We start from the raw sequence: 27,880 nt of genomic DNA, 5'->3' as shown, positions 1-27,880 counted from the left end.
TATCAAAGTAAAAGAATATTTTTTTCAAAACAAATAATACAGTCATTCCATGTCATGTCATGCAAAAGTTGGTGTACTGAGAAATGAAGCTTGACCCATGTGATGGACACTGACTTTTATGTTCATGGGGCCACTTGAATAACTAAAACAGTGGTGTGGTAAGATTTTTATCACACTGGCAGACTGGTTGCTTGTTTAGATATTCTGTGTTCTGTCTTTGGGATGCAGTCTAGGTCAGTGGCAGGAAATGGTAAGAATAAATGGATAAAGGAAAAAAAAGACAACAATAAAAGCAGAGGAAGTATAGAAAAGGATCCAGATGAGAAATAACAAGTCTGTGAGACTGTTGGAAACTCAGCTAACTCTTGGTGGTGAGTGAGGATAAGAAGCGAAGATAATTGTGAGGTGTATTACTTGGAAACAAGAGTAATAAATCTGAGAAGGGAAGCAATGAACACAACATAGACATGAGATTGAGAAGCCTGGGAATGAATCTTCTGCATGCAGCTGCAATAGCCAAACTGTACACACGTGTAGAGCTCATGGGAGAGAAATAATCGGTACTTATTATAAAATAGTTTGTATTCGAGGGGCAGATGAGACTAACTGTGGAACAGGCAAATAGCTTAATTCTTTAAAGGAGGTGCTTCTGCCTCAAAAGCTCGGCTATCATTAAAATCAAATGAGATTTTAATGTCTTCTCCCACATGGTCTTCAGGTTTGCTTCTTTTGTAGCCTATATTTGTGACGATCTTGATAGACAAATAGAAACAAATAACGTGAGTGCCCTGGGAATATGTATTTAATGCAAATGATAAAAATATAATGATGAATGATTATTCATTAAAGAAAGAAATTATCCTTTGGAATTTGGTTAGGCTTACAGAAAAGGTAAAAAAAAGCTTTTAGGATGATTTTGTCATCTCCTTGTTACAGCTTTCTTCCTGACCTTAAAAGTGAGCAGGTGAGATAAAGGAAAGCAGTGTAGGGAGATGTACAGTCACAGGTGCCAACTCAGTTAATTTCACTAGAAATTTTGTGTGTATTTTACAATTTTTTATTACCTTTATCCTCTGGCTTAAGTCATATTTGAATAATATTGAATAGCTTGTCTTTCACATAGCTCACGCTCTAATAGTCCACATGGCAATAGGAACAACTATAGGGTAAGGTATGATGTCATGGGGGAGATAAGGAAGTGTTTAGAAATTCCTGTTGTGAGGACAGAATATAAAGGAGGCTTCACAGAGTAAATCAAATCCATGGAGAGACTCAGGGATTGAACAGCATTATAGCAACCATGAAAGGCTCTTTCACTGAGTCAAGAAATGAAACATAAATAGGAAGCAGAGTTGGGAGAGAAAATCTGGAGTCCAGTTGTTGAACATGTTATAGTTAGAGCCTGGAGTAGTTTCTTAAAAAGGGTAGGTGATAAAATGATGAGTAAACAACCTTGGAATCGAGGACTCCCAGCACTTGAGGCTTCATTCATGGGTAAGTGGATGCGGTCACTAACAACCAACGTGGAGGAGGTCTACGGATGAAGAGTCATACACTTTTGGAGATTTTGTCTGAGGATCCACAGTTATTCTTTTAGGATTTTGAAAAATATCCTAAATATACAGTAGAGGACTGTGCCATGATATAGTCTTGTTAGTTGATATTGTTATCTACTGTACAAATGGAAAACACTGAATAGTTTAATATATAAATAGAGTATTTTTACATGATCAGAGCTCACTCATCATATTGCAAGATAGACAATTTTGGATTGATGGAAGACCTAGACTGCAATTCTATCTCAGATGTCCTGTAGTTACGGAGCTTGAGGGAGTCAACCAAACTTTGCAAATTTACCTCCTGTTAATAAATTCACTCTGTAGGTACTAGGAGTATGGGTGCCTTATACTCCTTTACAGTGACTGACTGTTTGTTATCTCTAGATAGTTATTATTCAGCATGAATAGGAGCCTAATCATGAGGAAAAATTCAAAATCCATATTTTATGTGAATTCAAGTGTTGATGACTAATTAAATACGCCTATATTTTGTACCATAACTATTGTGCTTGATGAATAGAATTTGTATATTGAAAGGTTTTCTACCATTTTAGAGAAGGGGGTTTTTCTCCCTCCACTGATTTGTACAATAAATGAAACTTTTGACTGTGATGCTGGTTATTGATTAGCCTTTTAGTCTGTTTCTTATAGCAGCATCTTCTTTAAGTTAAAAACTCTTACAAGCCAAAATGTAAAGAAATAACTGAGTAACTCCAAAATTCATTTCTCTGTGTTTCAAAGGATGGGCAAGTTAAACCTTATCTCCACAATGCTAACTATATAGAAAAACCTGCAGTATTTGGTGCAGCTACTTCTGAATAATGTGCCCTGAAGGGTTATGAATTTTCTCAAATTTACATAAGGAAAATCCATTCTAAATTTGTTATATATGTACATGGTGTGTGTGTATGTGTGTGTGTGTGTGTGTGTCTGTCTGTCTGTCTGTCTGCCCCCCCCTCTCTGTGTCTTTTCATCTTTCTTTCTCTCTCTCTCTCTCTCTCTCTCTCTCTCTCTCTCTCTCTCTCTCTCTCTGTATGTACATGTGTACATACTTGTGGAGGTCATAGGTCAACATGGGTGTCTTTTCAGCCACTTTCCACGTTATGGTTTAAGATATCTTTCACTGAACTTGTATCTTGCAGTCTGGCTGGATTGGCTGGCAAAAGGACTGTAGAGATCTGCCTACTTTTGTTCTTCTATCCCAGTGCTGAGTAACAGATGTGGCCTGCCCCACCTACCTTTTATACAGATGCTAGGGATCCAAACTAAGGTTATCATGGTTGTATAGCAAATGCTTACATACTAAGCTATTTACCCAAGGCCTTTCTATTTAATCCTAAATGCTTTAGCCAGATTTAATGTCTAGAGTGGTGAGCAAAATCTTCCATCAAAGACAAACTATATTTGAACAAACCATAGCCACATTTAATATACCTAAAGACACCTGTGGTATTGTGTTCCCCTGAAATTTTGTATGTTCCCCTAAATAAATTTATCTGGGGTTAGAGAACAGACAGCCACTAGAACAGAGCCAGAAATGGTGGCTAGAAAACGGGTCAGAGCAAGCCATAGCAGAAGTTGGGCGGTGGTGGTACACGCCTTTAATCCCAGCACTTGGGAGCCAGGCGGATCTCTGTGTGTTCAAGACCACTTTAGAAACAGCTAAGCATGGTGACCCATGCCTTTAATCCCAGAAATCCAGCCTTTAATCCCAGGGAGTGATGCAGAAAGTAGAAAGATATATAAGACATGAAATCCAGACACCAGAGCTAGTTAAGCATTTAGTTAGTTAAGCATTCGGCTGATTTAGCATTCAGGCTTTGGAGCAACACAGTTCAGCTGAGAAACATTGGGATGAGGATTCAGAAGCTTTCAGTCTGAGGAAACAGACCAGCTGAGGAAATTGTGACGTGAGGAAATTATGGCTTGTTCTGCTTCTCTGATCTTCCTGCTTTCACCCCAATAACTGGCCTCAGGTTTGATTTCATTAATAAGAACTTTTAAGATTCATGCTACAGACACCTCATTTGTGAATGTGTTTTAATTATGATGTTTATAGTTAGTGATGCCCATAGCCACTGTTATTTCTAACAGTGGTAGGCTAGAAGTTCTTTGATCTGTAATTATGACTACAATTTTAAATGAATGTGCATACAATGACAAAGAGTGAAAAAAGAGGCTGAAAGAGAAGGGATCTGGAGAGTGAGGAGGGGCATGTGGAAAGATCTGGAAGGAAAAAAGACAAGAGAGAAATGTTGTAATTATGTCATAATCTCAAAATTAAAAATAAATAAAATTAGAAAAAGAAAACATTAAAAGGGCAGAACATTTCAATGTGCACTTCAAAAGCAAGTTGTTCTCTCACAATTGTAGTTCAGCTAGAAAGTACAAAAATGTAATTTAAGTATCTATACCTTCTGAATTATGTTCTAAAGCATCATTTACAGAGTAGTTACACAAAAACCAAAATCTCCATGCCAACTACTTTAGATCTATTCTTTCTAAAATTTCAAGAAGATAGAATAACTCAGTATTATCACTCCAGGTGAAAGTAAGACTGCTTGAGAGGCTTGCCATATGGAGCTAATTGACCAATTTGGAATTTGAATGCTGGGTGATTGGGCACCAAAACCTATGTGTTTCCTTCTATTGAAGAAAGCTACTGAAGTAGACAATAGTTTCAGCGACACTGAAAGTGACTTTTGCTTATTCAGTTGATAGGTGTGTTGATCGTGGTGGGTTGATAACATTCTCTCACTTTCAACTGTTAAAATAATTATCAATGAATAAACTTACCATAGTACTTTGAATTTTTGAGAGTGATCTGTTTTTAAAGCAAATGAATGAACATTGGCCAGATCAGATATACTGATACGTGTAGCTTTGGGTTGTTATCTATCTTAATTGCTAACTACCTTTTCCATAGGTAGATAATGATGACTTTAATATTTCCTTCGTGAAGTCAAATGAAGAAAACAAAACAATAGAAATTAACGACTTGAAAGTATTCACAAGGTATTCTGTGGTGATCACGGCATTTATTGGAAATGTTAGTGGGGCATATGCAGAAGGGAAGCCAAGTGCTGAAGTGATAATTACTACTTTAGAATCAGGTAAGGACTATTTCTCACCATTCCTAACTGTTAACTGAGGCTTGGCTACTGGTCTTTCTTACAGTTCCTCACACTTTCCTGGAGAAATGCATGTGCTATGAGATTGATAAAGTGTAGTAAAATTAAAATCAAGGATGGTGTGATTGACCAAAATAAAGTTTGTTTACACTTTTGAGGCAAAGTAGGATATGTAGAACATTCAATCCTTATAAATATGGAACCAAATTAAATGTGCCCCATGGTACTTTTTTTGTATTTATCAAATCTGCTGTTTTAGAAACTGAATTACTTTGCCTAAATGTTTTCAGCTAACAATGTTTCATCGAAAATTTCACCTTGATCATGTCTGTCCTGATTTTTTTTTATGAAAATTGACTAATGATATTAAGTAATCTGATATTAAAGTCAGGTCACATATACTTGTCTTCTTAGTCAAGTGATACGCCATATTAAGTGATTGTTTCATAAATGTCAGAATCCATACAGATTTCCTCTAGCTCTGTGAACAGGGTCAGAATGGCTAAAAAGACCATAAAAGGGAGTCGGAAGTGAATGTGGAGAGTGACTCTCCCAAGGCCTGCTTGCTTGCTCACCTTCTTCAGACTTCTGAGGTTCTTTTCCTCCAGACATGTCACGGGAAAGATGAGGTGAAGGGTTGCTGTTGACTATTTGCTGCTGTCTCTAAGGTACCTACAGGAGGCAAAAATAGTTTTTAGCTTGTTTCTTTATTATGCCATGTTTTCCTATACTTACTGCAAAGTGAGGACTCTAATTTGCAAGGTACTTTTTTCTTGTCGTGTGCTAAGGCTCCATTTGTTTCTACTTTGCTGCCAAGTATCCCAGGGATCTATATCTTGATTGTGCTTCTCACATTTCTTCCTCCTGTTTCTCTGTAAACAAAGGGTTGGTGAATACACTCACATGTATACCACACAACACAACTTGTCAAGCTTGTCCTAACAACAGTTATCAAACTTGAATCGTGAACTTACAGGTTGCATATCAGATATGTACATTATGTTTCACAGCAGTAGCATAATTATAGCTATGAAGTAGTCATGAAATAATTTTATGTTTTGGGGGTCATCACAACATCAGGGACTGTATTTAAATGGTTGCAGTATTAGGAAGGTTGAGAACCACTGCCCTAGGAGGTAATTAATAGTGCTACTACCAGAAAAAAAAAAAAAAAAAAAAAGCAAACTAAGCCTCTGAGAATAGAATTTATTATGTAAAAGCTTGTGTAATTTGGGGATAGGAAATTGTTGCCAGCACTGAGAGAATTCCTTGCCTTATCCAGCTTTAAGCCTGATCCTCAATTTGTGGAAATGCTTTCTATATATAAAAAAAAGGATACATTTCTTAAGTAATGTAAATGTGTAAAAACAAGTGGGAAACTGTTTAAACCAAACTAAGCTTTATTTTGTTTATAAAACTTTCTACTTACCATGGGATATTTCGCAAATGATGAATTTTTCTGCTTGTCTTTTTTGTTCGCTATTATTTATCTGCATTTGAGGGTACTGCAAGATTCTATCTCAAAGAAGTTTGAAGTTAATGAAGCTTGAGCACCTGCACTGTGAGGCTACATCTTTTGTCTTCTCACAGACAATTTTGACTGAAAAGAAACGTTTCCATGTCATTCAGATCACAATAGATATACAAATTCATTTTAATGATGTGATGTAAAGAATAGTACTCTAGGGTTTGGGGACTTAGCTCAGTGGTAGAGCACTTGCCTGGCAAGCGCAAAGCTCCAGGTTCGATCCTCAGCTCCAAAAAAAAAAAAAAAAAAAAAAAGAAAGGAGAAAAAAAATGAACAGTACTCTATAATCTTAAAATAATGTTTTCTCATGTATCATTTCATTTTATAATTTGTTATAACTAGTCATATACTAAGCTGTCTTTTGTGGGTGGTTCGCTGTGTTTTAATAAGGGAGTGTTTCATTGGCATAGAGTATCAATTATACAGAGTACTGAGTGTCATTGTGACAATATCTCACCTGCATACACTTTGATCATATGCAACTTCTTTTACCTCCCCTTCATGACTACCTTCCTTTCTATAATAGTCTTTTAAAAGAAAAAAGTTTTTTTCTTTAATTTTTCATTACTTCTTTAAGGATTTCACACAATGATTATTTTAACTTATTTGCCTCCATAGCCCAATTCTTCCTAGGTACACCCCTTCCCCTTTAGCCCATTTTCTGCCTCCATCTTATCAGCCAGTTTGTGTTACACAAATGAATATATGGCCTTCTACTGGAATGCACTGAACTTATCGTGGCCCACAATTTTAGAGAAACTGACCCTTTCTCTTCTAGCAGCTAACTATTGCCAATAGCTCCTTGGCTAGGGATGGGACTTTGTGCCCGACTCCCCTCTTCATGCTGAAATTTGGTCTAACTTGGGTTTTCACAAGCTTTGTGCATGCTATCACAAGTAGCATGCGTTTATGTGCGCAACTGCCCTGCTGTGATTTTATGTTAGTATAATCAACTGGAATTTTACAAGTTTCAGCAATTTAAAAAATCCAATTAGAAAATGGTCAAAAGACATAAAGAAATATTTTTCCATCAGGAGGTATGGTTAGGAAATAACACACAATAAGATGAAACTTCCAGACCATTAGTCCTGGTGTAATTGCAAATAAAACACACAACATTATATAACCATGCAGCTACTGAAACAGAATTACAAAATAATTTTTAAAGTAGTGATAATATCAAATGATGGCAAAGATGTAAACTGAACTCTAATGCTTGCCAGTGAGAATGTAAAGTGGTATAGACACATGGAAAAATATTTGGCAGTCTCTTGTAAAACTAAACATGTACTTCCCATATGGCCAAGCAATTAATAGTCAACAATGATCATAAAGAATCTAAAACTTCTGTTTACAAATGCATGGATAGTAAGTAATGTCAACCTTCCTAGGAATGACAGAAGTTGTAAACAGCACAGATGTCTTTCCATGCTAACCAAACCCTGTTAAAACTGCAAAATGAAACGCTTCTTGGTGACAGTCAGGGCTGCTGTCCCTTTCTCCCGTGGTTGGAGACTTTACATCTGGGAAGATGACTCAGAAGGTTTAGATATTTGTCACCAAGACTAAATGACCAGCACTCCATCCCAGGGGCCCTCATGTTGGAAGGAGAGGACTAAATCTTGCAAGCTGTTCTCTACCTTGCACGTGCTTAACGTGGCACTCACATGTTCCCCCATCAAGAAAAAACTAAAGAAATACGTTTTTGAAAAAGGGTGAAGTATTGATACATCTAAAGCCTAGTGAACCTCAAACACATCGCACTAATAATTGATGTGTTGAAAATGACAAGACAACAGAGCAGAGGAACAATTGCTATTACAGGGAGGCATGTAGGAAAACATAAAAGTATGGAAGGTGACAGTTCTGTAAGTGATGGGCTAGTTCTGTCTTTCCCATGTTGGTGATTGCAGGAATCTATATTTGGCTTACAATTCCATAAAAGTAAATCTCACACAAAACCATGAAAACATTGATGACATCGGAACAAGGCCTGCCTTTTAGTTAGCAATATTGTGTAAATGCTTGTTTTCTGGTTTGGCACTCAATAAAGCCATATGCAGAGTCACCACTGGGAACTCCAGGAAGGTTACACGGGGCTCTGATCCTCTTGTGACAACTTCCTGTGAATCTGTGTTATTTCTGAAGAGAGTGATTGAAAAGTCGAGGAGGTGCTGGATTAATCCCCAGTACTAATCAAAGATCACATCCACAAGGCAAACAGATAAACTAAAGTACCACTAGAATTTCTGGAAAATAACTCGGTGCTTCGTCGTTCTAGTTTCCATAATTCATGATTTTTACAGTATGTGTAATTAGTCTTTCAAAAACACAAGTGTGCAGAAAATACATTTTATATTGAGATTTAAAAATTATAATTGTCAACTTTTTTTTTAAGTGCCCAAGGACCCACCTAACAATATGACATTTCAGAAGATACCAGATGAAGTAACCAAGTTTCAGTTAACATTCCTTCCACCTTCCCAACCCAATGGAAATATCAAAGGTTATCAGGCATTGGTCTACCGAGAAGATGATCCGACTGCTGTCCAGATTCATAACCTCAGCATTGTCCAGAAGACAGACACATCTGTCATTGCAGTATTGGAAGGACTGAAGGGTGGACATACATACAACATCAGTGTAAGCAGCCACAGTTTTTAACTGCCTAAACCAACTTATAAAGTCAATACTCACAATATGCCTGCATACCACCTTTCAGCCTCTTTACTGCTAAAAAAAAAAAAAAAAAATAGAAAGTACTATTAACAAAGAACCTTGTACAAGAATAGCAGGTACCCAGAAATAAAGAAAGAAAATGAAGGTTAAACATAATGGAGTAGAGACATGCAGAGTGACCGTTGCCTAAAAGAAAACTGTAAATTAAACATACAAAAGCAAATTTTGAAGAAAAATAGCACGAGCAGGCCATTTCATCGTTTCATTCCTCTAAATCATTTTTTTTTCTGTTAGTATGTTACAATAATTTTACAAAGGATGTAAGACAGGTACAAGAATGTGTGCAAGTTCACATGCATGATCATATGTCCAAATTATTTCTTCCTGTATTTACTTTGTGTCATACCTTAGGGAATATAAGCAAGATTGTTTTGGTTCAGAAACATCACCTCTCAGCAACCTATCATCCAACATAACAATGCCTAAAATAGCTTCCCTTCCTCAGAGCAATTGTTTGTAAATATCAACTTAGTTATGAGAACATTGTTAATAATATGTAAATATGTTCCTTGCTTCAACTTTGTATCTTCCTGAGGTTCTTGTTGCAATTGCAATTAAGTTTTATGAAATACCTACTAGAAGATAAGTGGTAATTTTAACTTCAGTTCCATCCTGATTTCTAACCCATCTGGAAAACTTCTTCAAATGTATGACTCAACCTCTGCAAGTAAAAATTTGGGGTAGGAATGCAGAACATTCTGTGAGGAATAAATGTAGTATAGATAGAAATATAGAGAGCATAGAAAGAAATACTGTATCAATTTGGCTGTTGAAAAATAAGAGAAAAATAAGAAATAAAACAAAGTACAGATGGTCTATAAACAAAAATATAACTGCTTGTAAATTGCAATATAAACATCTCAGGATATTGAAGTTTATTATGAATATTTGTATTTAAAAAGATTCCCAAGTATCTCCATACATCACACTATTTAAGAAGTGCTTTTAATTTTTTTCACCAATTTTTCTTACTCATTACCACAGTTTAAGTCCTATAATAAAGAAAAGATCATCACTTATTTTGAAAAGTTCCTTTTTAAAAGTTACAAATGACACCAAATTTTTCTTTTAGTTATTTTAACAGAAGTGTTTAGGATTGGCCTCTTTAATATACCATATACCATGCATTATTTTAAGTTTAATTCGACAAAAACATTTCCAAAATTTTGACATAATGCAAGGATGACCCATTAATATATAAAATGAGTTAATCCCAAAGAATATGTTACACATGCCAAATTGTATTTACTAATTACAAGGAATTTGGACTACTCTTGTGGTCTTTTGTTTGATTCAGCTAGATGAGGTGAAGTCAAGGACTCTGGCTCTTCAGTTTCCTGAGCACAAAGCTAATTGAAAGGATTCCCATTTGTGTAAATCACCCACTGTGCACACAAACAAAAATGTTTTATGTTTATATGCTGCATTATGCAGGTTATGCATCAGATACTTTGGGGCAGGGGTGAAGAAGGGCATAAAGGGCAACTTTCAGGAGGATGATTTAATACAGGAAAATAGGGAGGCAGGAGGAATTGGGTTTCATTTCAGACACAAGAAGAAGATCTTGAATATGGATTTAAAGGAGGGCACGATGTGCTGGCTACAGAGAGAAGTAACAGATGTTAAAGGAGAGGGAGAGGTGGTATAAGCTTAGTGGTTTTCTACTCTTTTCCTCCCGTGGGTTCAAACGGCAGGCAGCACAGCCTTCCTGGGCTTGGTGGTAGGGACGTTGGTGTCAGTTAGCATGTAGTCTCATGATTTGGCTCCAGAATATTAATTGTAAGAAATTCTTGATTGTTAGTGTCTTTCTGATATTTGTGGTATTAAGCAGGCTTGAGAAAATATAATTAGTAGGCAGATAAAATTGTTTTTAAAAGAGAGCTCATTTAAAAATTTTTTTAATTCATTTTACATACCAAGCACAGATTCCCCCCCTTCATTCCTCCTCTGGCTCCTCCCCACTTCCCCCTCAACCCACCCCTCATCTCTTCCTCCAACAGGGTAAGTTCAGCCCTGTGGGGGGCGGCAGCTAAGCCTGGTACATTCAATTGAGGCAGGACCAAGGTCCTCCATGCTGCATCAAGGGTGAGCAAGGTATCTAAGAGATCATTTTAAAAACTGTTTGTAACCATGCTCACTTGCACATGCATAGACTGGAAGCTTGGAGTAGTGATAAAGCCATTTTTGTTGTTGTTGTTCCAGGTTTACGCTATCAACAGTGCTGGTGCCGGGCCTAGAGTACAGATGCGAATAACCATGGATATTAAAGGTATAAACAAACTGCCTTCCATTGAATTGTTGTTTTCTTAACCAGATGGTGATTGTAATCTGAATCATGTGCAGGAGGCTAACCTTTACATGATGAATATGCGTGTGACATGCATACATTAAGTAATAACATGCACATATTAAAAGTTTAAACAGCTAAACGATGACATGAATTATTGTTGAAGAGAATGTCCGTCCTAAAGGTTGTCAGCTAAACTTTAATTTTATTGGAAAGAGCTTTTGAAAACTGCATCTGCCGAGACTGAGTCTCTGTTTGTGTTAGGAGCTGGATTCTGCTCAGATGATCAAATAGGGATTACCAAACTCCAGGTAACCAACCTTGTAATTGTGTAATTCTAACTCTAAAGTAGATCTGCCACTTCATTATTCTGGCAGGTATTTTAGAAAATTCTCCAGGCAGTAGTGGCGCATGCCTTTAATCCCAGCACTCGGGAGGCAGAGGCAGGTGGATCTCTGTGAGTTCGAGGCCAGCGTGGTCTACAGAGTGAGTTCCAGGAAAGGTGCAAAACTACACAGAGAAACCCTGTCTCGAAAAAAAAAAAAAAAAAAAAAAAAAACAAAAAAAAAAAAAAAAGAAAAGAAAGAAAGAAAAGAAAAGAAAGTTCTCCTCCAGCAAGTAACCACAAAACCCCAAAGAGTAATTGAAGTCCATTTGACCAGCAACTGCCTGACCAGATGTTGATATCAAGCAATTTTTTGTACTACCTCTATCACTTAAGAAAGTACTAAAAATGAAAGAAAACAAAAGGTCCCAAGACGTTTAAGAAAACCTCATCCAGCCTTGATATGAGGGTCCATGCTTAGTCTTATAACGTGGTATGCTGTGTTCAGTTGACACCCCTCGGAGGCCTGCTCTTTCCTAAAGGGAAATGACGGAGAAGTGGATTTGGGGGAAGAGGGAAGTGGGGTGGAGGTTGGGAGGAGTGGACAGAGGGGCAAAAAAAAAAAAAAGCAACAATAAAGCACCTTAAGTATTTGTTCCAGACTACCTGGAGTAGAATTCCTTCAAGTATGTCTTTCTAAAGGAGAGTATAATGTCTCTTTCTTTGGAAGGGACAGTGGAGGACAGAGGCTGGAGTGGGAGCTTTTCAGGCTGTTTAGATAACTCTTGAGACTGAATCCTGGGTTGGTCTTTTCATATCTGTTTGACTTTGGGAAATCTCAGCATATATAAGTCTAGAAAGTGCAGATGCTATTAGACCCTACCTTGCAGACTGTTAATTATGAGGATTAAGAGTGGGCATCTTTGAAAAACCTTTTAAACAAGACCTGAAAATTGTTATTAAGAGTATGAAAGAGTCGTTGGCAGATGCAATTTTACATTTTATCCTTTTACTAATAACTAATAAATACAGGTGTGTTATTTATGAGCATTATTTATTTGATTTGATAAATTTTGGAGCAATGGCTTAGTGGTGAAATGTGCTTGCTGCTCTTTCAAAGGTCCTAGGTCCTAGGTTCAGTTCTTAGCATCTGCTTTGGGTGGCAGACAATGACCTATTCACTCCAGTTCTGGGTTCCAATTCCCTCTTTGACTCTGAAGGTCCCTGCATGAACACTGTGCACATACAGACAAGCAGGCACTTATACACATTAATATTTTAATTAGTAATTCTGTATCTTGGAATATACAAACACATAAGGTGTTTCAACTTTTAATTTTTTTTTCACAAAACAACTTCAGAAAACACAAAGGAGAGGTCAAGCCACACCATCTGGATTTTTTTTTTTTCATCACTTTATATAGACACCCATATGTACAAGCACAGTTTACCCAGTATTTTTATGCTTGACTGAAATCTCTCATTTCACATGCTTTACCCATCTCTATGCGAAGATGCTTCTGACCTCCACTCTTCATCTATTGCCCACAGAGAGATACAAGGGCATGGGTGTAGTTAGAGTTTTCCTGCCTGGCCCAGAGTCAGGACAAATCTCTCTCACCTGCCAGGCCCACAGACACTCAGAACCAACCAAGTAAACACACAGAAACTTACATTGTTTAGAAACTGTATGGCCATTGGAGGCTTCTTGTTATCTACTTCTTCTATCTTAAATTAAACCATTTCTATTAATCTGTACTTTGCCATGTGGCTCGTGGCTTACCATTACCTTACATCTTCCTTGTCATGGCCATGGCTGGCAGTATCTCTCCTCCCCAGCCTTCCACCTCCCAGAATTCTCTTCTCTCTTGTCTCACCTATATTTCCTGCCTGGCAACTGGCCAAACAGCATTTTATTTATACAGAGCGATATCCACAGCACATGGGGGTTGTAGTGAAGACTCATAGAGATAACTTGTCTTTAGTGCTATGTATGATTTTGTTAGCTACATTCTAATTTTGAATTAGAAGCAGTCTCAATACATTTTTATCTGATGGTAAATATACAGCTGGATCATGGCACCCAAATAATAGGTTCCTGTTACTGAGATCTGTCCTTGAGGACTCCTGGTGACCTCCTTGAGGGTTCAGAACAGAAAAGGGCTCAGGCCTCTTCCTAGTAAACCTTTCCTTCCTTCTCTCCATTCTGTGACTGCTACACCAGGCAGTTGTATCTGAAGGCTCTGGCCACCTACTCCTGCATTTTGCCTCTTCATCTGACATTTTACCTGATAAGGTGAACATTTCCAAATATAAGGGAGACTGTTATCCAGGTTTTGGCATGGATGAACAGTAAGAAAGATGCTACCATGACTAGGATAGAAATTAATCAACCAGATAACAAAAGTGAAGAAAAAGAACACACAAAAAATGTTACACGTAAATAGTTTTTGAAAATTATTTATGACAGCTTTTATAAATTGAGTGTTTTTAATGAAAAAAGACAAATTGCATGTCTGAAAAATTGCACCTGGCCTTCAGTTTTTTCAGGAAACTCCCAAATACATAATTATATCTTTATGAGATAATAATTATTGTATATCTACTGTTTAGTTCGATATTTTCATGAGCTGTCACCTTATTAGAGAATATGAAGTTTGTTTTTTTCTGCTCAGAAAACTGTTAGTCATATTTTACTGTTTTTAGCTCCAGCACGACCAAAAACCAAGCCAATTCCTATCCACGATGCCACAGGAAAACTGCTTGTGACGTCAACAACAATTACAATCAGAATGCCGATATGCTACTACAATGATGATCATGGACCAATCAAAAATGTCCAGGTGCTTGTGACAGAAACAGGAGGTACCTCAGATTTCAGTCTATCTTAGGAGACTGTGGAATGTGACTTTCTGAATGCTAAAGAAAGTTCTACTCAAAATTATCCAGTAAAGTTGGTTCATGATTCTAACAAGATTTAAGGTTATCAATAGACTATTAATATTTTTAGTCATTATATCACTAACTTACTTTAAAAAATACTATACTCAAATGAGGAAAGGCCTGATCAAAATATGCCATCTATTTATTGTGTGTACTGGTTGGAGTGATTTGATTTTTTTGCCATGGTTCTCAACCTTCCAAATGCTGTGACCCTTCAATACAGTTCTTTATGAAGTGGTGACCCCCAACCATGAAGTTATTTTCATTGAAACTTCATAACTGCAATTTTGCTACTGTTATTAATTATAATATAAGTATCTGATATGCAGGATAACTGATATGTGACCCCTATGAAAGGGTATGTCAATTGCTGCCATGGGAGTCTTGATGCACAGGTTGAGAACCACTAGTCCACTTGCTACATTAGCCCCCACAGTCCTTCAGATTCCTGGAGACTGTCCAGGTTTATAACCTGAACTGCACCAGTGGTTGGTTTGTGGTATGACTCTTGCTGCATCTAGAGTTCTCTAATGGAATCATAAAAGTGCTGCATTGATGTGAAGATACCTTCAATGTGATTTGTGGTGGGCATTCTTTTTTCCCCCGTACTAGCTCAGCAAGATGGAAATGTGACAAAATGGTATGATGCGTATTTCAACAAAGCAAGGCCATATTTTACAAATGAAGGATTCCCTAATCCCCCATGTATAGAGGGAAAGACAAAGTTCAGTGGTAATGAAGACATCTACGTGATAGGTGCGGATAATGCCTGTATGATCCCTGGCAATGAAGAGAAAATTTGCAATGGACCTCTGAAACCAAAAAAGCAATATCTGTAAGTACAGTGTATGTCAACCATGTACTAAACTACAAGTTCGTTAATGTATGTCACCTATCTATTAACCTATCCATCCTTCTGGTGAGCAAAGGGATCTCCCACGGATACTGACTATCACACACTAGAAATGAAGAGCTAGAGGAAGCATTAGCTATTCATTGCAAAGGCATACAGTATTATAGGAAAGGCATACAATTCTGAAAGAAAGTATGATTTGATGTGATAAGTTGTTTAAAGGCAATTTAAAAAGTATGGCACTGGAGAACATGCAATGTGGGAGAAGTTAGTTATTTCTGTAATGAACAATGTGGTTGATGTGTTGGAACACAGTGTTTTGCTCTTTGCTATAGACAATGGTGTACATAGGCCTTCAGAAACAGTCTCATAGTCTTTTAATTAATTAAGGCTTCCTCTTATGATACTAATGCTAATATCTCTCTTTTATCCCATCAAACATCTGAATGAATACTTCATTAATTTTTGTTGAACGAATTGATATTGTTTTCTATTTTATTATAGATACTATTTTATAAAATAAGGCTACTGTTAAGAAGAAAAATATCTTATCCTTGATTTTTCCAAAGCTTATTGTTATTACTAATTTAAAAAAATGTAGGTGCTCACATTTCAGTGTGCTAGTTAAAATATTAAATTCTTCATGAATGTTTTTGGCTGAGTTAGAATTAGAATATTTAGAGAAATTGGGCAATTGAAGAATAGTGTTCCATCATTTATTATCAAAGGCAATTAGTTTAAATTTTAGTTATTATTTGAACTAAACATTTTTAAAGTGATAAAAATTTCATATTTACTCTTACTTGTTTCTTTTGCATATTGTTTTCTCAACAGTTCTTCTCATGATAGATGTTATCATAAGAGTTTGAGAATAAATCACACACTGTAATTTGGCTTACAAATTTAAGTTACTGTTGTGTTTTAGCTTTCAAGTTAAGTAATTTCAGGTGTCTTCAAGGATGATCTTCTGCATTTTTTCCATTTATAAAAATGGGTAAATACAACCAGGCATATAATGAAAATAGCCATCATTAGTCTTAATTTTTGTACATGTAAACAAGACAATTCTATGTAATTTCGTCCTTCGATTCTGCAATATTTTCAAAAATAGGATACAATGGCTACTTATGCTTTATATTTGTTAATTATAGTAGCCACATTGTTACTAACATTAAATGATTTCATCTAAACACATCTATGAATTAGATTATCTGCTTAATATTTTTTGACTACTGCTGGCTCATGAGTTTGGTCAAATTCCTACTCATTTTCCCATCAAATTCAATGAGCCTGAGAGCAAGATAATTATTCATTTAATATAGATTAAAGCATAGACTGCTCCTGGTTGTAACTTAGTCTTAAGCTCATGTCTTGTAAATTTATTTTTTATTGAATAAACTATTGATTTTCTATAATTATTTGTTAAAATATTTATGGAAAAGATAATGGGACATAAAATTTGTTTTTCTTTTACAATTTTAGGCCAATGTCTTTGATGAACACAGGCACAAACGTTCTCAATAAAATACTTTCAAAATGAGTTCAAGAACATATCAAAAATTATCCTCCCTGATCAAATTGGCTTTATCCCAAAGATATAGGGATAGTTCAACATAGGTAAATCAATAAACATAATTTATTACATAAGTAGACTCAAGAACAGAAACCACATTGTCATCTTATTAGTTACAGTAAAAGACCTTTGACAGAATCAAGCATCCATTCATGATAAAGTCCTAATGAAACTAAAGATACAAGAGATATACTTCAACATTTTAAAAACAATATATAGGATCCTCTAAGCATTTCCACCAAAACTAGGAATATGACAAGGATAGCCACTTTGTCCATACCTATTTAACATAGTACTTGAAGTCTTAGCAAGAGCAATAAGAGAAGTGAAGGAAATAAAGGGGATACAAATCAGAAAAAAAGTCAAAGTAGTCTAATTTGCATAAAATATGATTTGATCTATGTATGTGACCTTTAATACTCCACTAGAAAACTCCTATAGCTGATAAACACGAGCAAAAACATCTTCCAAGTACCAGGATATAAAAATGGGCACAGAAAAATCAGTAGCCTTTCTACACAGAAATGACAAACAGGTTCATAAAGAAACCAGGACATAATACCATTTACTATTGCCTAAAAAGTATCTTAGAATGAATCTCTTTTTTTTTTTTTTGTTACAGGTTTAAATTTAGAGCCACAAATGTCATGGGACAATTTACTGACTCTGATTACTCTGACCCTATTAAAACTTTAGGTAAGATTTTGTAGTTCAGTTTTTCTTTTTCATGTGTATGTGTGTAGCATCTCTGCATATATACAGGCATGTCTGCTTGTATGTGGGTGTATATGTACATGCAGGTGAGCATGTATTTGTGTCCATGTGCATATGGAGCCTGGAAAGTAATAGCGTGTTTCTCCCATCACTGTCTATTCTATTTATTGAGATAGGGCCTCTTGTTGAATTCAGAGCCTTCAGATTCTGCCTGTCATAGCCATCCAGTTACCTCCAGGAATCTTGTGTTGATCACCACCATGCCCACTAAGCTTTTAATATGAATTCTGGGGATCCAAAATCTGGTTCTCATGCATGCAAGTAAAACACTCTATCCACCAAGCTGTCCCTCCAGCCTTTATCTATGATCTCAGTGTGTTTATACAAGAATAACAGTTATTAAATGTTTGGGCAATACACTAATCCATGGCTGGATAGTCTTTGGTATAACGTATTTTAAAGATGATTAACCATTTTAAGGAAAAACGATATTTACAACATTCTTTTAAGAGATAGATGCTTCAACTATTCACATCTGGCTATAAATTTTGTTAAAGTATTTGTTCCTTGATGATATTATAAATAAAAAGGTATTTGGTTCTTAAATATATAGTCTCATACATTAAAGGTCTTCATAAAGAGAAATCATATGATAATATTTTCCTTTGAAATTTTCTCAAAACTACAAGCCTTTCTTTTCTTTCACACTACTTTCCTTAGTTTCTTCCACACAAATTGGACCTAACTAACACAGTTCAGTCACATGAACCCATCTCATCCGCACTGTTATGACAATACTTTCAGGGATCACTTCTATAGTTTGTGACTATCTTAGATATTCTGAATCAAGCATACCTCCTAGACTCGTTTCATGTATTAGCTCTCAAATTCTTCAAAATTATATTTCAATTTAGATCAGTGTGTTTCTCAGTCGGTGTGATTTTATGTCTCAAGGGACAATTAACGATGTTTGGAACCCCTTTGAGTTGAAAGAAGGAAGTTGAACTGGTGGCAGGTGATGGTGCTCTTGCTGTGCATGCATCCACGGCGCTTGCTTCTCATGGCATTGGAATTTCCACATCGCACAAGGCAGCCCACAACGTCAGTTGGGCCAGGAATGAGAAGCATCAGTTTAAGTGGTATTCCACTCCAATTCACATACGAGGAAACCAATGCTCGCACTGTTTAAGTCATTAAGTGGCCAGAATTTCAGCATTTTAGCTCAGGATTCCCTTACCACCATGCTACAAATGAAGGCTTAAGACCTGGATTTAAATCTTAGCTCTGTGACTTGAAATAATAATACAATTCCTCAAAGTATGTCTTCTTGTTCAAAATCTGAGAATATATTAAGGTTGTTTTAAAGTTCTTAAGTAAAATAATGTATAAATATTAAATTTTTTAGTTCTTAAATGGTTCAATGCTTAATGGCTTCTAAAGGCTTAGTGTAGTTTTTTTTTTTTTTTTTTTAATGTGTATGAGTATTTTGTCTGCATGTACACATGTGCACCATATGTGTGCCTGGTGCCCAGGGAGGTCAGAAGAGGGTATCAAACTTCATGAAATTGGAGTTGCAGATACTTGTAAAGCATGTGTGCGTGTTGGGAACCAAACCAGGGTTCACTACAATGAAAAGTGCTTTTGACCACTGAGCCATCTCTCTAGTCCCTAGTAGCTTCTTTTGATGGGTCCTAATCAAAGACTTTTTCAAGGATTTTTTACTTCATTAACTCCTTAGAATTTCCCTGAAAGGAAACACTAATTTTTAAATAATTGCACCAGGGCTTCAAAACTTATAAGCCACCTAACAAAATACTCAGGTGGGGATATCTCTGGAATATTGCTTGAAAATGTATGAAGTTGATATATGGCGCTGATCTTGGTGGTTTATCAGTAATCATGAGCTATGTACAACACAGTTCAGTGAGAACTGTAGGTGTGTAACATTCCACCGCTCTCAGACTGACCAAGATGTGCAAGTGTGAGCTGGCTAAAGAGTCAGCCTCTGTCACGTCTATGTAGAAAAATAAATGCATCCTGAAGAGTTAAATCAAGAGATATGCTGCCTACAGGCTTGTTTGAATAACCAGTCTCTCGTGTTAAAGAGTTTGGCTACAAAAATCATCGTCTTGGCCAGGCAGTGGTGGTGCATGCCTTTAATCCCAGCACTCGGGAGGCATAGGTCAGCCTGGTCTCCAAAGCGAGTTCCAGGAAAGGCACAAAGCTACACAGAGAAACCCTGTCTCAACCCTCCCCCCCACCAAAAAAAAATCGTCTTGGTTAATTGTACCCAATAGATGTAATAATGAGAAAGCAGGCTGATTGGACTTGTGGTTTTGAAATGGTGTGGACCATTTCCTCATTTGATAGCAGATCTTATCATGCCCCAATATCATCACAGTAAACTGTGTGCACTATGGTCAGCAACACAATCAGAATTTGGCAGCAATTCATACAGCGAAGTAATGGTTGCTCCAGTGTATTTAGTGATGGCAGATAGAAGGCAGACAAGATGCAGAACTCGAGTACCTTCTCTATAAAGAAGAGATGGGGGAGCTAGGTTTGCTGTCTGGGTGTCACTTGCCTCTGCTTGTCACTAAAGGGCAGTTTTGTGTAGACGATCAGTGGGAGCCAGGCTCAGTCATTTGTGTGCGTGGGAAAATTAAGACATTAGGGTGACGTGGAGGAGAGTTGCCTTGGAAAGGGGGACAGTCAAAAATCAGGAGCCATGCAGTCTGAGGACATGGTTACTTTCATTTTTCCAAAAGGCATAATCTAGAACACAGTCTCAAGGCACTTGTCAACAATGGCTTCCTCTTTATTCCCTGTGCTTGCAACCAAGGGAGAGGGCTAAACAAACACACAGTTCAGAAGCACATACTGATTGTGTTTGGAAACATAACAGCTACCACTAAATCATCCAGACACTAATTCCCATACACGCTGTAAATGGAGGGGGCTTTTAGCATGTGACTGATGTGGAATGAAGGAAGAAGCTCAGGCTCTCAGAAAGGCCACAAAAGAAAGGACCATTGAGACATAGAATGGATATAGCTAACTGAGTGCCAATGGGCTGGTAGTGACCGAGAAGGGTCTCATGTATGTATTAGCCAATTCCTCAAAGTTCAGTGTAATCTTCATATTTCAGTGATGTAAGGAAAGCCTTTCTGACTCTCTCTTAGACTGACCTTTCAGGGACTCCCTCCTGATGGATAGTGGTTCTATAATTGGCTTTTGCCCTGTAATGTTTAAATGGCTTTTAAAATAGTGACAGATGAGAGGGGAGGGCATTAACAGAGGCCATGAAATAGAAAAAGCACTCTTGGCAAAAGAGCGCTGCCCAGAAGATAAAGTAGAAGAACTCAGGAAGGAAATAATATTGATTGTCTCCGTAATGAGGAAAGGCCCACAGATGGAATGGGTCACTGTGCACCTGCGGGCAAGCAAAGAGACATGTATTTGCAAGAGTACCTTTGTGTAACCAGATGATGGCAAAGGAAGAAAGGAAGCCTGAGTCAATTTCTGTCCCAGTTATGCCATGTGTCATCATTTACATTTACAGATGACATCATTTACAGCTGACTAGTGGCACCCAGGGCTGCTGACAAGCCCATAAAGACATGTGCATGAATGTAATCCCAGACTTTAGTGGAGGGAGTATAGGTCCCATCAAGGTTATCCAATCACAGGCAGATAAGCTTTCATTTAGAAATATCTGCATACCACTGGCAACAAACACTGAACTGAGTAGCCTATCAATTAAAATTTCAGTGCTTGAGAGATTTACCAAGGCTGTGTTTTGGGAGATCATGCTAGCAGTAATTGTCCCTCTCATAGGAGTTAGTATATAGGATTGAAAATAGGACCCCCCAAAAGTCATCACATACCAACTAACTGAAAGGGTTAAAACTGAGTGAAAATCTTGCATTGAGAAAAATCTTTGTGGCATAGTAGTAAATGGGAAACGACATACACATTACTTTAATTATACTTAATTGATTTTTGTTTTTACTTTAGATTGAACATTTAGCACCCTCATTTTCGTCATTTGCATGAACTCTCTCCAGCTTTTTAAATCTTCCCAAGGCATCTGACTTCATGGAGACTGCATGTAGGCAATGTGTGTTTTGTAAGATTTCATAGGAGAAGTTTTCTGGGATTTGAAAACCAGATATCCCTTTCAGTACATTGCAGGGCCCTTGTGAAAGCGGAAGAAGATGAGGTTCTAAAGCCCATGGCAAAGGGACTCTGGTGGCGTTCTGTTGTCATAACACTTTTCATTTAAAATTGTGCAAAAAAAATTGTCTCAATGTATTCAAGCTTAGGAAGAAGCAGGAAAGAGAAGGAGGGAGATCAGACACACACATACACACACACAAACACACACACACACACACACACACAGAGAGAGAGAGAGAGAGAGAGAGAGAGAGAGAGAGAGACAGACAGAGACAGAGAGTCACACACACAGAGAGAGACAGAGACAGAGAGAGTTACTACATCTGTAGCAATGATCACATCTTCCAAAGAAGTAGAGAAGCAGGTGTATTTAATATGCTTTTAGTATGTGTTGAATTTAGATACCTCAAGACAGCTGTGAAAATGCTTAAAGTATTTAACTTCTGAAATCCTATTTGTACAATGGCAATACTAATACCTACTTTGTAAGTCAGCTGAGAGATTTGTTCAGATTAGGGTATGAATGTGTGACTATGAAATGATTACTAACAAAGACACCTGACACTTGCAGAAATTCAAAACTGGGAAGTAGCTTTAGAAAACACCCTCTGTCCGCTCTGAACTCTGTACCATGCATTCCTACAGATAGTAGTTACCCATAAGTAAGAAACCTGAAGCACTGTGTTGTAACCCAGCAAAGGAGTAGTTGGCATCAGTTTTCAGATCCAGGCAGTTTGACTGGCCAGTGTTGTGCTACAAACTACTGCAAGACGCAGTGGGGATGGGGGTGGGGAACAAAACAAAAGAAAACAAACAAACAAACAACACCATGTTCTGAAGCTGCTTCCAATTTTGCTGTGGATGGATGCCTCTGCTTGTTATGAAGTGATACTTTCTCATCACAGCATTTTAAATTATTTCTAGCTGTTCTCATGTCTTACCATCTTGTCTTGTCTTTTAAGGTTACCATTTCATAAATAAACATGTTCTGGATATGGGCTTTTTTTTCTTGGTTTGTGAACAAAGATTTGACGATAGCTTTTCATTTTTTTTTTAACCAATGAATAAATGACTTTTTCTCACACTCTGGTAAGCATTGTTCATCTCCTTTCAAAATTTTGTCAGTCTGACTGGAAGAAAATGTTCTTGCGGAGCATTTTAGGGTATACTTATTTTCAAAGGAATTGGATGACCCTTAGATCAGTACCTATTTTGAGCTTTACAATGATTCCATGGTGTATGTACATAATGTAGAATACTGAATCATGTTAATTAATGCACGCATTACCTGAAATCCTTATCAGACTTCCCTCCTATAAAACTATATTTCTAAAATATTGACATTAATGTTGGCAAGATAGTCCAGGATGTAATAGCTTACTGTGCCAGCCTGACTACCTAAGTGTGATACACAAGCCACAGTAGGATCAGTTCCCAGAAATTGTTCTTCTACTTCCACTGGCTGGCCTTCGCATGCTCATGCCTAAACACACACACACACACACACACACACACACACACACACACACACACACACTTTAAAAAATATGAGGTAATAAAATTAACTTTAGTTAATTCTTCATGTTGTTTTTAATATCCCAAAAGGCTAGTAATTTAATAAAAGAACAGTTTCCCCATATATTAATCCTAAGAGCCTATATACAGAATGAAGAAACTATGAGGAGGCGAATATTGTAGTGTGAGATTAATACCTCTCATTTACCTCAAAATTCTCATTTTAAAATGTTAGATTTCTCTGCTAAATTTAAGTAATCATAATTCCAGTCAGAAAATAATAGTTATGAAAAATCAGTGCTTCTTATTATAAATTGCTAAATTATAGTGCTAGAATATATTATTCAAACAAAATAATTTAATTAACAGTGGCCAAGTCTAGTGAGGAAATGGCTTGTGTATATTATAAAGAAAGTCACATAAAAGAATCTCACTTCATATGACAGGATTTGGAGAAATGACCTCATTCGTGCATAGCAGTGAATCAGAAAGTGTGTCCGACAATCGCGGTACATTGTGTTCCCTCCTGAGGGCACTTTTGAAATACATGTGCTCAGAGGATTACATGCTGTTTATTAATATATTATATGTCATTTCCTCACTTGGATCAGTGCTTTGAAATGGTAATCTAGTCTGAAATTTCATTTTGTGGTCTCTGAAAACTGAGTGTTAAGGCTCTGCGTCCCATCACCTGATCAACAAGACTACTTATTCATCTTTTGGTTTCCTTTGGCAAGAATACCTGATTAGATATAGCATGTTAAAAATTCATGAAACAAAGCACTGGGATTTTAATAAGTAAGAAGGTGTAGCTAATATCATGGGAAATACTTGGTCTTATAGCATCCTTTAAATGGAGCATGATATACTAGGGACCATGAAACCCAAATGACTATTGAAAACTCAGTTTTCATTCAACTCTACCATTCTGGTCAATAGCCCCAGGAACTTGGGTAGCATTTTATAATCACCAATCTAGAAGAAAAAGATAAAACATGAATCTTTGCTTATTTACAGACTTTGAACTTATTTTCTCATTGAACTGAAACATTTTTATAGTAAAATTATAAATCACATCAACTAAAATTTCTCCAAATACAGGATGTGAGTATAAAGCTTCTCCCACATGAGTTACAGAGACATATGTATTTATTCTATAACAAGTCATTGAGATATGATTGAGCAACCCCCCTTCAAGAAATGAGATGACCAGGGGCTGTGGAGAAGGTTAAATGTTTTTTTATAAAAGCCTGCTATATTGTAGAGGAGAAGAGTTAGGTAACCAGCACCAGGGTGCTTACAATGCATGTAATTCCATCCCAATGATACTTGAAATTTATTTCATTCTTTATTCTCTCACATTAAAATGATTACATTTCTAAGAGACTGTGATTTCATTTAGTAAGGAGCACATGTGTGACTATATATATATATATATAAGATTTATATTAAAGTGTCAATGGGCAGTAAAGTACCAAAGAAAGAGATTCAAATGTGACATTAAGGTTTCTTTTTGACCAGAGCAATTAAAGTAATGGAGTTTTCTTCAACTGAGAATAGGATTCAGTGAAAAAGAGAAAATACACATTTTGGACATACTGTCTATGAAATTATAACCATAAGTCCCAATAAAAATATCTGGTAGGTAAATAGAAGTCCAGAGTTTATTAGTAAAAATATTAAACAATTATTATAAAGATGAAATTACAAAACCATGAGGCTGTGTAAGCTCACAGAGGAATAAAGTGTGTAAAAAATTTAAGGACTGAACTTCCAAATTAAAAGGAAGAAGAGGAAGGGGGAGGAGGAAGAAGAAGAGGAGAGGAGGAGACAGCAAATTAAATTTGTTTTGCTGGTATTCTTAAGTAATATGCCAAGAAATAGTCTATGTGGTTTGAGATTCAAGAGAGAACTCCAGGGTAGCATTAATGATCATGTTTCTGTCTTTCTCAGGTGAAGGGCTTTCAGAAAGGACTGTAGAGATCATCCTGTCAGTCACTTTGTGTATCCTTTCAATAATCCTCCTTGGAACAGCTATTTTTGCCTTTGCAAGGTAAGATGTATCCCAGAATGCTCTGTGGGCATTATAGCTATCATAGTTCAGTCAAGAATCAATAACCACAGCTGTTAAGAAAATGGGAAACACTTATTCTTAATTTTTCTTAAATTTATAAAGTACTCAACCTGCCTGGAATATGTATTATGATGTTTTGAAGTATATACAACAATACGAATTGAACAAACCTAGCTTTAAAGAAGTAAATTCTGCTCTTTTGATAGAAAATGTTTGGTGTAAATACTAGAGAGAAAAAGAGGGAAAGAGAACTTAAAGGGATCCAGAGCTGAGAGTGCAGCTGAGTAACTACTTATTGGACTAGGGAGAGGGACCGATAAGGAAGAGAAGAGTCAAGAAGGTCTTCTCCCAAAGCTGTCATGGGATGGTCATTACAAGCATGTATAACCTTTCAGGGGCAAAGAAGAATGACAGATGGGAGGTAACTGTTTGCAGAAGTTATCCATCCTTGCTGGAGGGTGAGAAAGTTAGAACTGGTTGTCAATGGATCTCGTGTACACAAAATTGTTTGGGCAGACGAGCTTTGTGGAATCATTGACTAATGAGATTGAGGATGGAACACTGAGAACGCCTCAGGTGGGCTGCTGGGCCACCACATGGAACATTGAAATTCCAGTACCAGTCAGATATATGGTGCATGACTTTAATCTGAGCACTTGGGAGGCAGAGGCGAGTAGATCTCTGTTTGTTCCAGGCCATATAGTGAATTCCAGGTCAGCCAGGGCTGAAACATGACACCCTTTCTCAAAAATAAAATAAAATGAAATAAACTATTTAATACCAGAGCCAGAAAGACAGCAACTCCCTGACCCCTTTGCCTGGTCAAGTTACTGTAGTGTCCCTCTGGAAAAAGTTTAGCGTTCTGACAGGTGACAAAGGAAAAATGGAATCAAGGCCCACTTAATTGTGAAGGTCAATGTATGTAGAGTTTTCCATCTAGACCACCAATCAGCTCTGTCCCACCAGCTGCTCCCCAAATAAACACACAGAGATTTATTATTAATTATAAATGCTTGGCTGATAGTTTAGGCTTGTGTCCAGCCAGCTCTTATAACTTAAATTAATCCATTTTTATTCATCTATATGCTGCCCCAAAGCTCATTTACCTTATATATGAACTTCCCATGTTATTTCTTACACCTCTGGCTCAAAACTCCTCCAACTCTGCCCCCCTTCTTCCTAGTGATCTCTCTGCCCTGAAAATCCTGCCTAGCTATCAGCCAATCAGCTTTTTATTAACAATGAAAGCAACACATCTTCATAGTGTATGGAAGGATTATTCCACAGAAGAGACAACTTTAAAGACATCACTTCCTAGTAGGTTTTCACATGATCATTCCTTCTCTTAATCATTATGCATGTACTTGGTTTTCAAGCCTCTCTTCCCATTCTCATTCTCTTATACAACCTCAGGGGAAATCTCTCTCTCCAATCCCCTAATATGGAGGTTTGTCAGAGAAATTGCTAAGATATTTTTTTTTTTTTATTCACCAGGTGGTGGTGGCACATGCCTTTAATCCCAGAACTTGGGAGGCAGAGGCAGGTGGATCTCTGTGAGTTCGAGGCCAGCCTGGTCTACAGAGAGAGTCCCAGGAAAGTCACAAAGCTACACAGAGAAACCCTGTCTCAAAAACAAAACAAAAAAAAAGAAAAAAAAAGAAAAAAAAAGAAAAAAAATTTTATTCATGAAAATAACTAGCCTACTAGTTTTCTGAATAGCTCCATGGGCTTAATTTTTAAACAAAACTTGCCTGGGTAGTTTGGATTCCACCTGCCATCTTTTTCATCTTGAGTCTCTCAAGTCAGCTTTTTAATGTATGATTTGAAAGTGTCTATTAAAAGACATCTTACTTGTTAGCTTACAGACTGTTAGCAGATTCTGATAACAAGGGAAAGTCATTATTCTATTCAACTAGGAAAAATTTCCATTTTAGTAAGAGTTTTGGCACATTATCAAAATGCCTTGACATGAAAGAAGGCTCTCAGACCACAAGAAAATGCAGAAAGAAGATTGTGCAAGTTGTAGGCCTTGCTAATAAGAAGTACTCATCTTCAGTGTTGAAATGATCTGTTGGCACCAAAATTGCACTTGACCTTCTTTTTTCTTACAAGATGAATCCTTGAATGGCAAGAAGGCTTCTCCTATTCAATATAGCTTCCCAGGATCTTCTTTTGGGCAAAGGGAATGAGTTTTGGGGTAAATATCAAGAGTTAATGATTTCTGAAAATTCCCTTTTAGTTCAGTTCATCTGAAATGTTCTCTCTCCCACCTCTCGCTCCAGAGCACCTAAGTCAAACTGAACTACTCTATGTCCTCTAAATACTAATAATTGTAAGCACTCAAAATACTGTCTCATGAGTTTAGTTTCAATATTTTTCTTTGATTTTTATACATTTTGAATATATTGATCAATTATATAATGTCTGTGAGGATGGGACTACATTTTATATCCGTTTATT

General features: G+C 36.9%; 1 protein-coding gene across 1 annotated transcript in view; it reads left to right on the top strand.

Moving 5' to 3' along the window:
- Positions 1–27,880, top strand: part of Ptprq (protein tyrosine phosphatase receptor type Q) — a 188,430-nt gene that overhangs the window by 124,358 nt on the left and 36,192 nt on the right. The window contains exons 28-34 of the mRNA XM_036170023.1: positions 4,486–4,672; positions 8,617–8,861; positions 11,160–11,226; positions 14,276–14,434; positions 15,125–15,347; positions 17,561–17,634; positions 25,300–25,399. Coding sequence (XP_036025916.1) covers positions 4,486–4,672; positions 8,617–8,861; positions 11,160–11,226; positions 14,276–14,434; positions 15,125–15,347; positions 17,561–17,634; positions 25,300–25,399 — 1,055 coding nt within the window. The remainder of the gene's footprint in view (positions 1–4,485; positions 4,673–8,616; positions 8,862–11,159; positions 11,227–14,275; positions 14,435–15,124; positions 15,348–17,560; positions 17,635–25,299; positions 25,400–27,880) is intronic.

This window comes from Onychomys torridus, chromosome 20 (genome assembly GCF_903995425.1).
Source record: "Onychomys torridus chromosome 20, mOncTor1.1, whole genome shotgun sequence".
NCBI lineage: Eukaryota > Metazoa > Chordata > Mammalia > Rodentia > Cricetidae > Onychomys > Onychomys torridus.
Note: the sequence above shows the minus strand (reverse complement) of the source record. Positions and strands in the feature narration are given on the sequence as shown.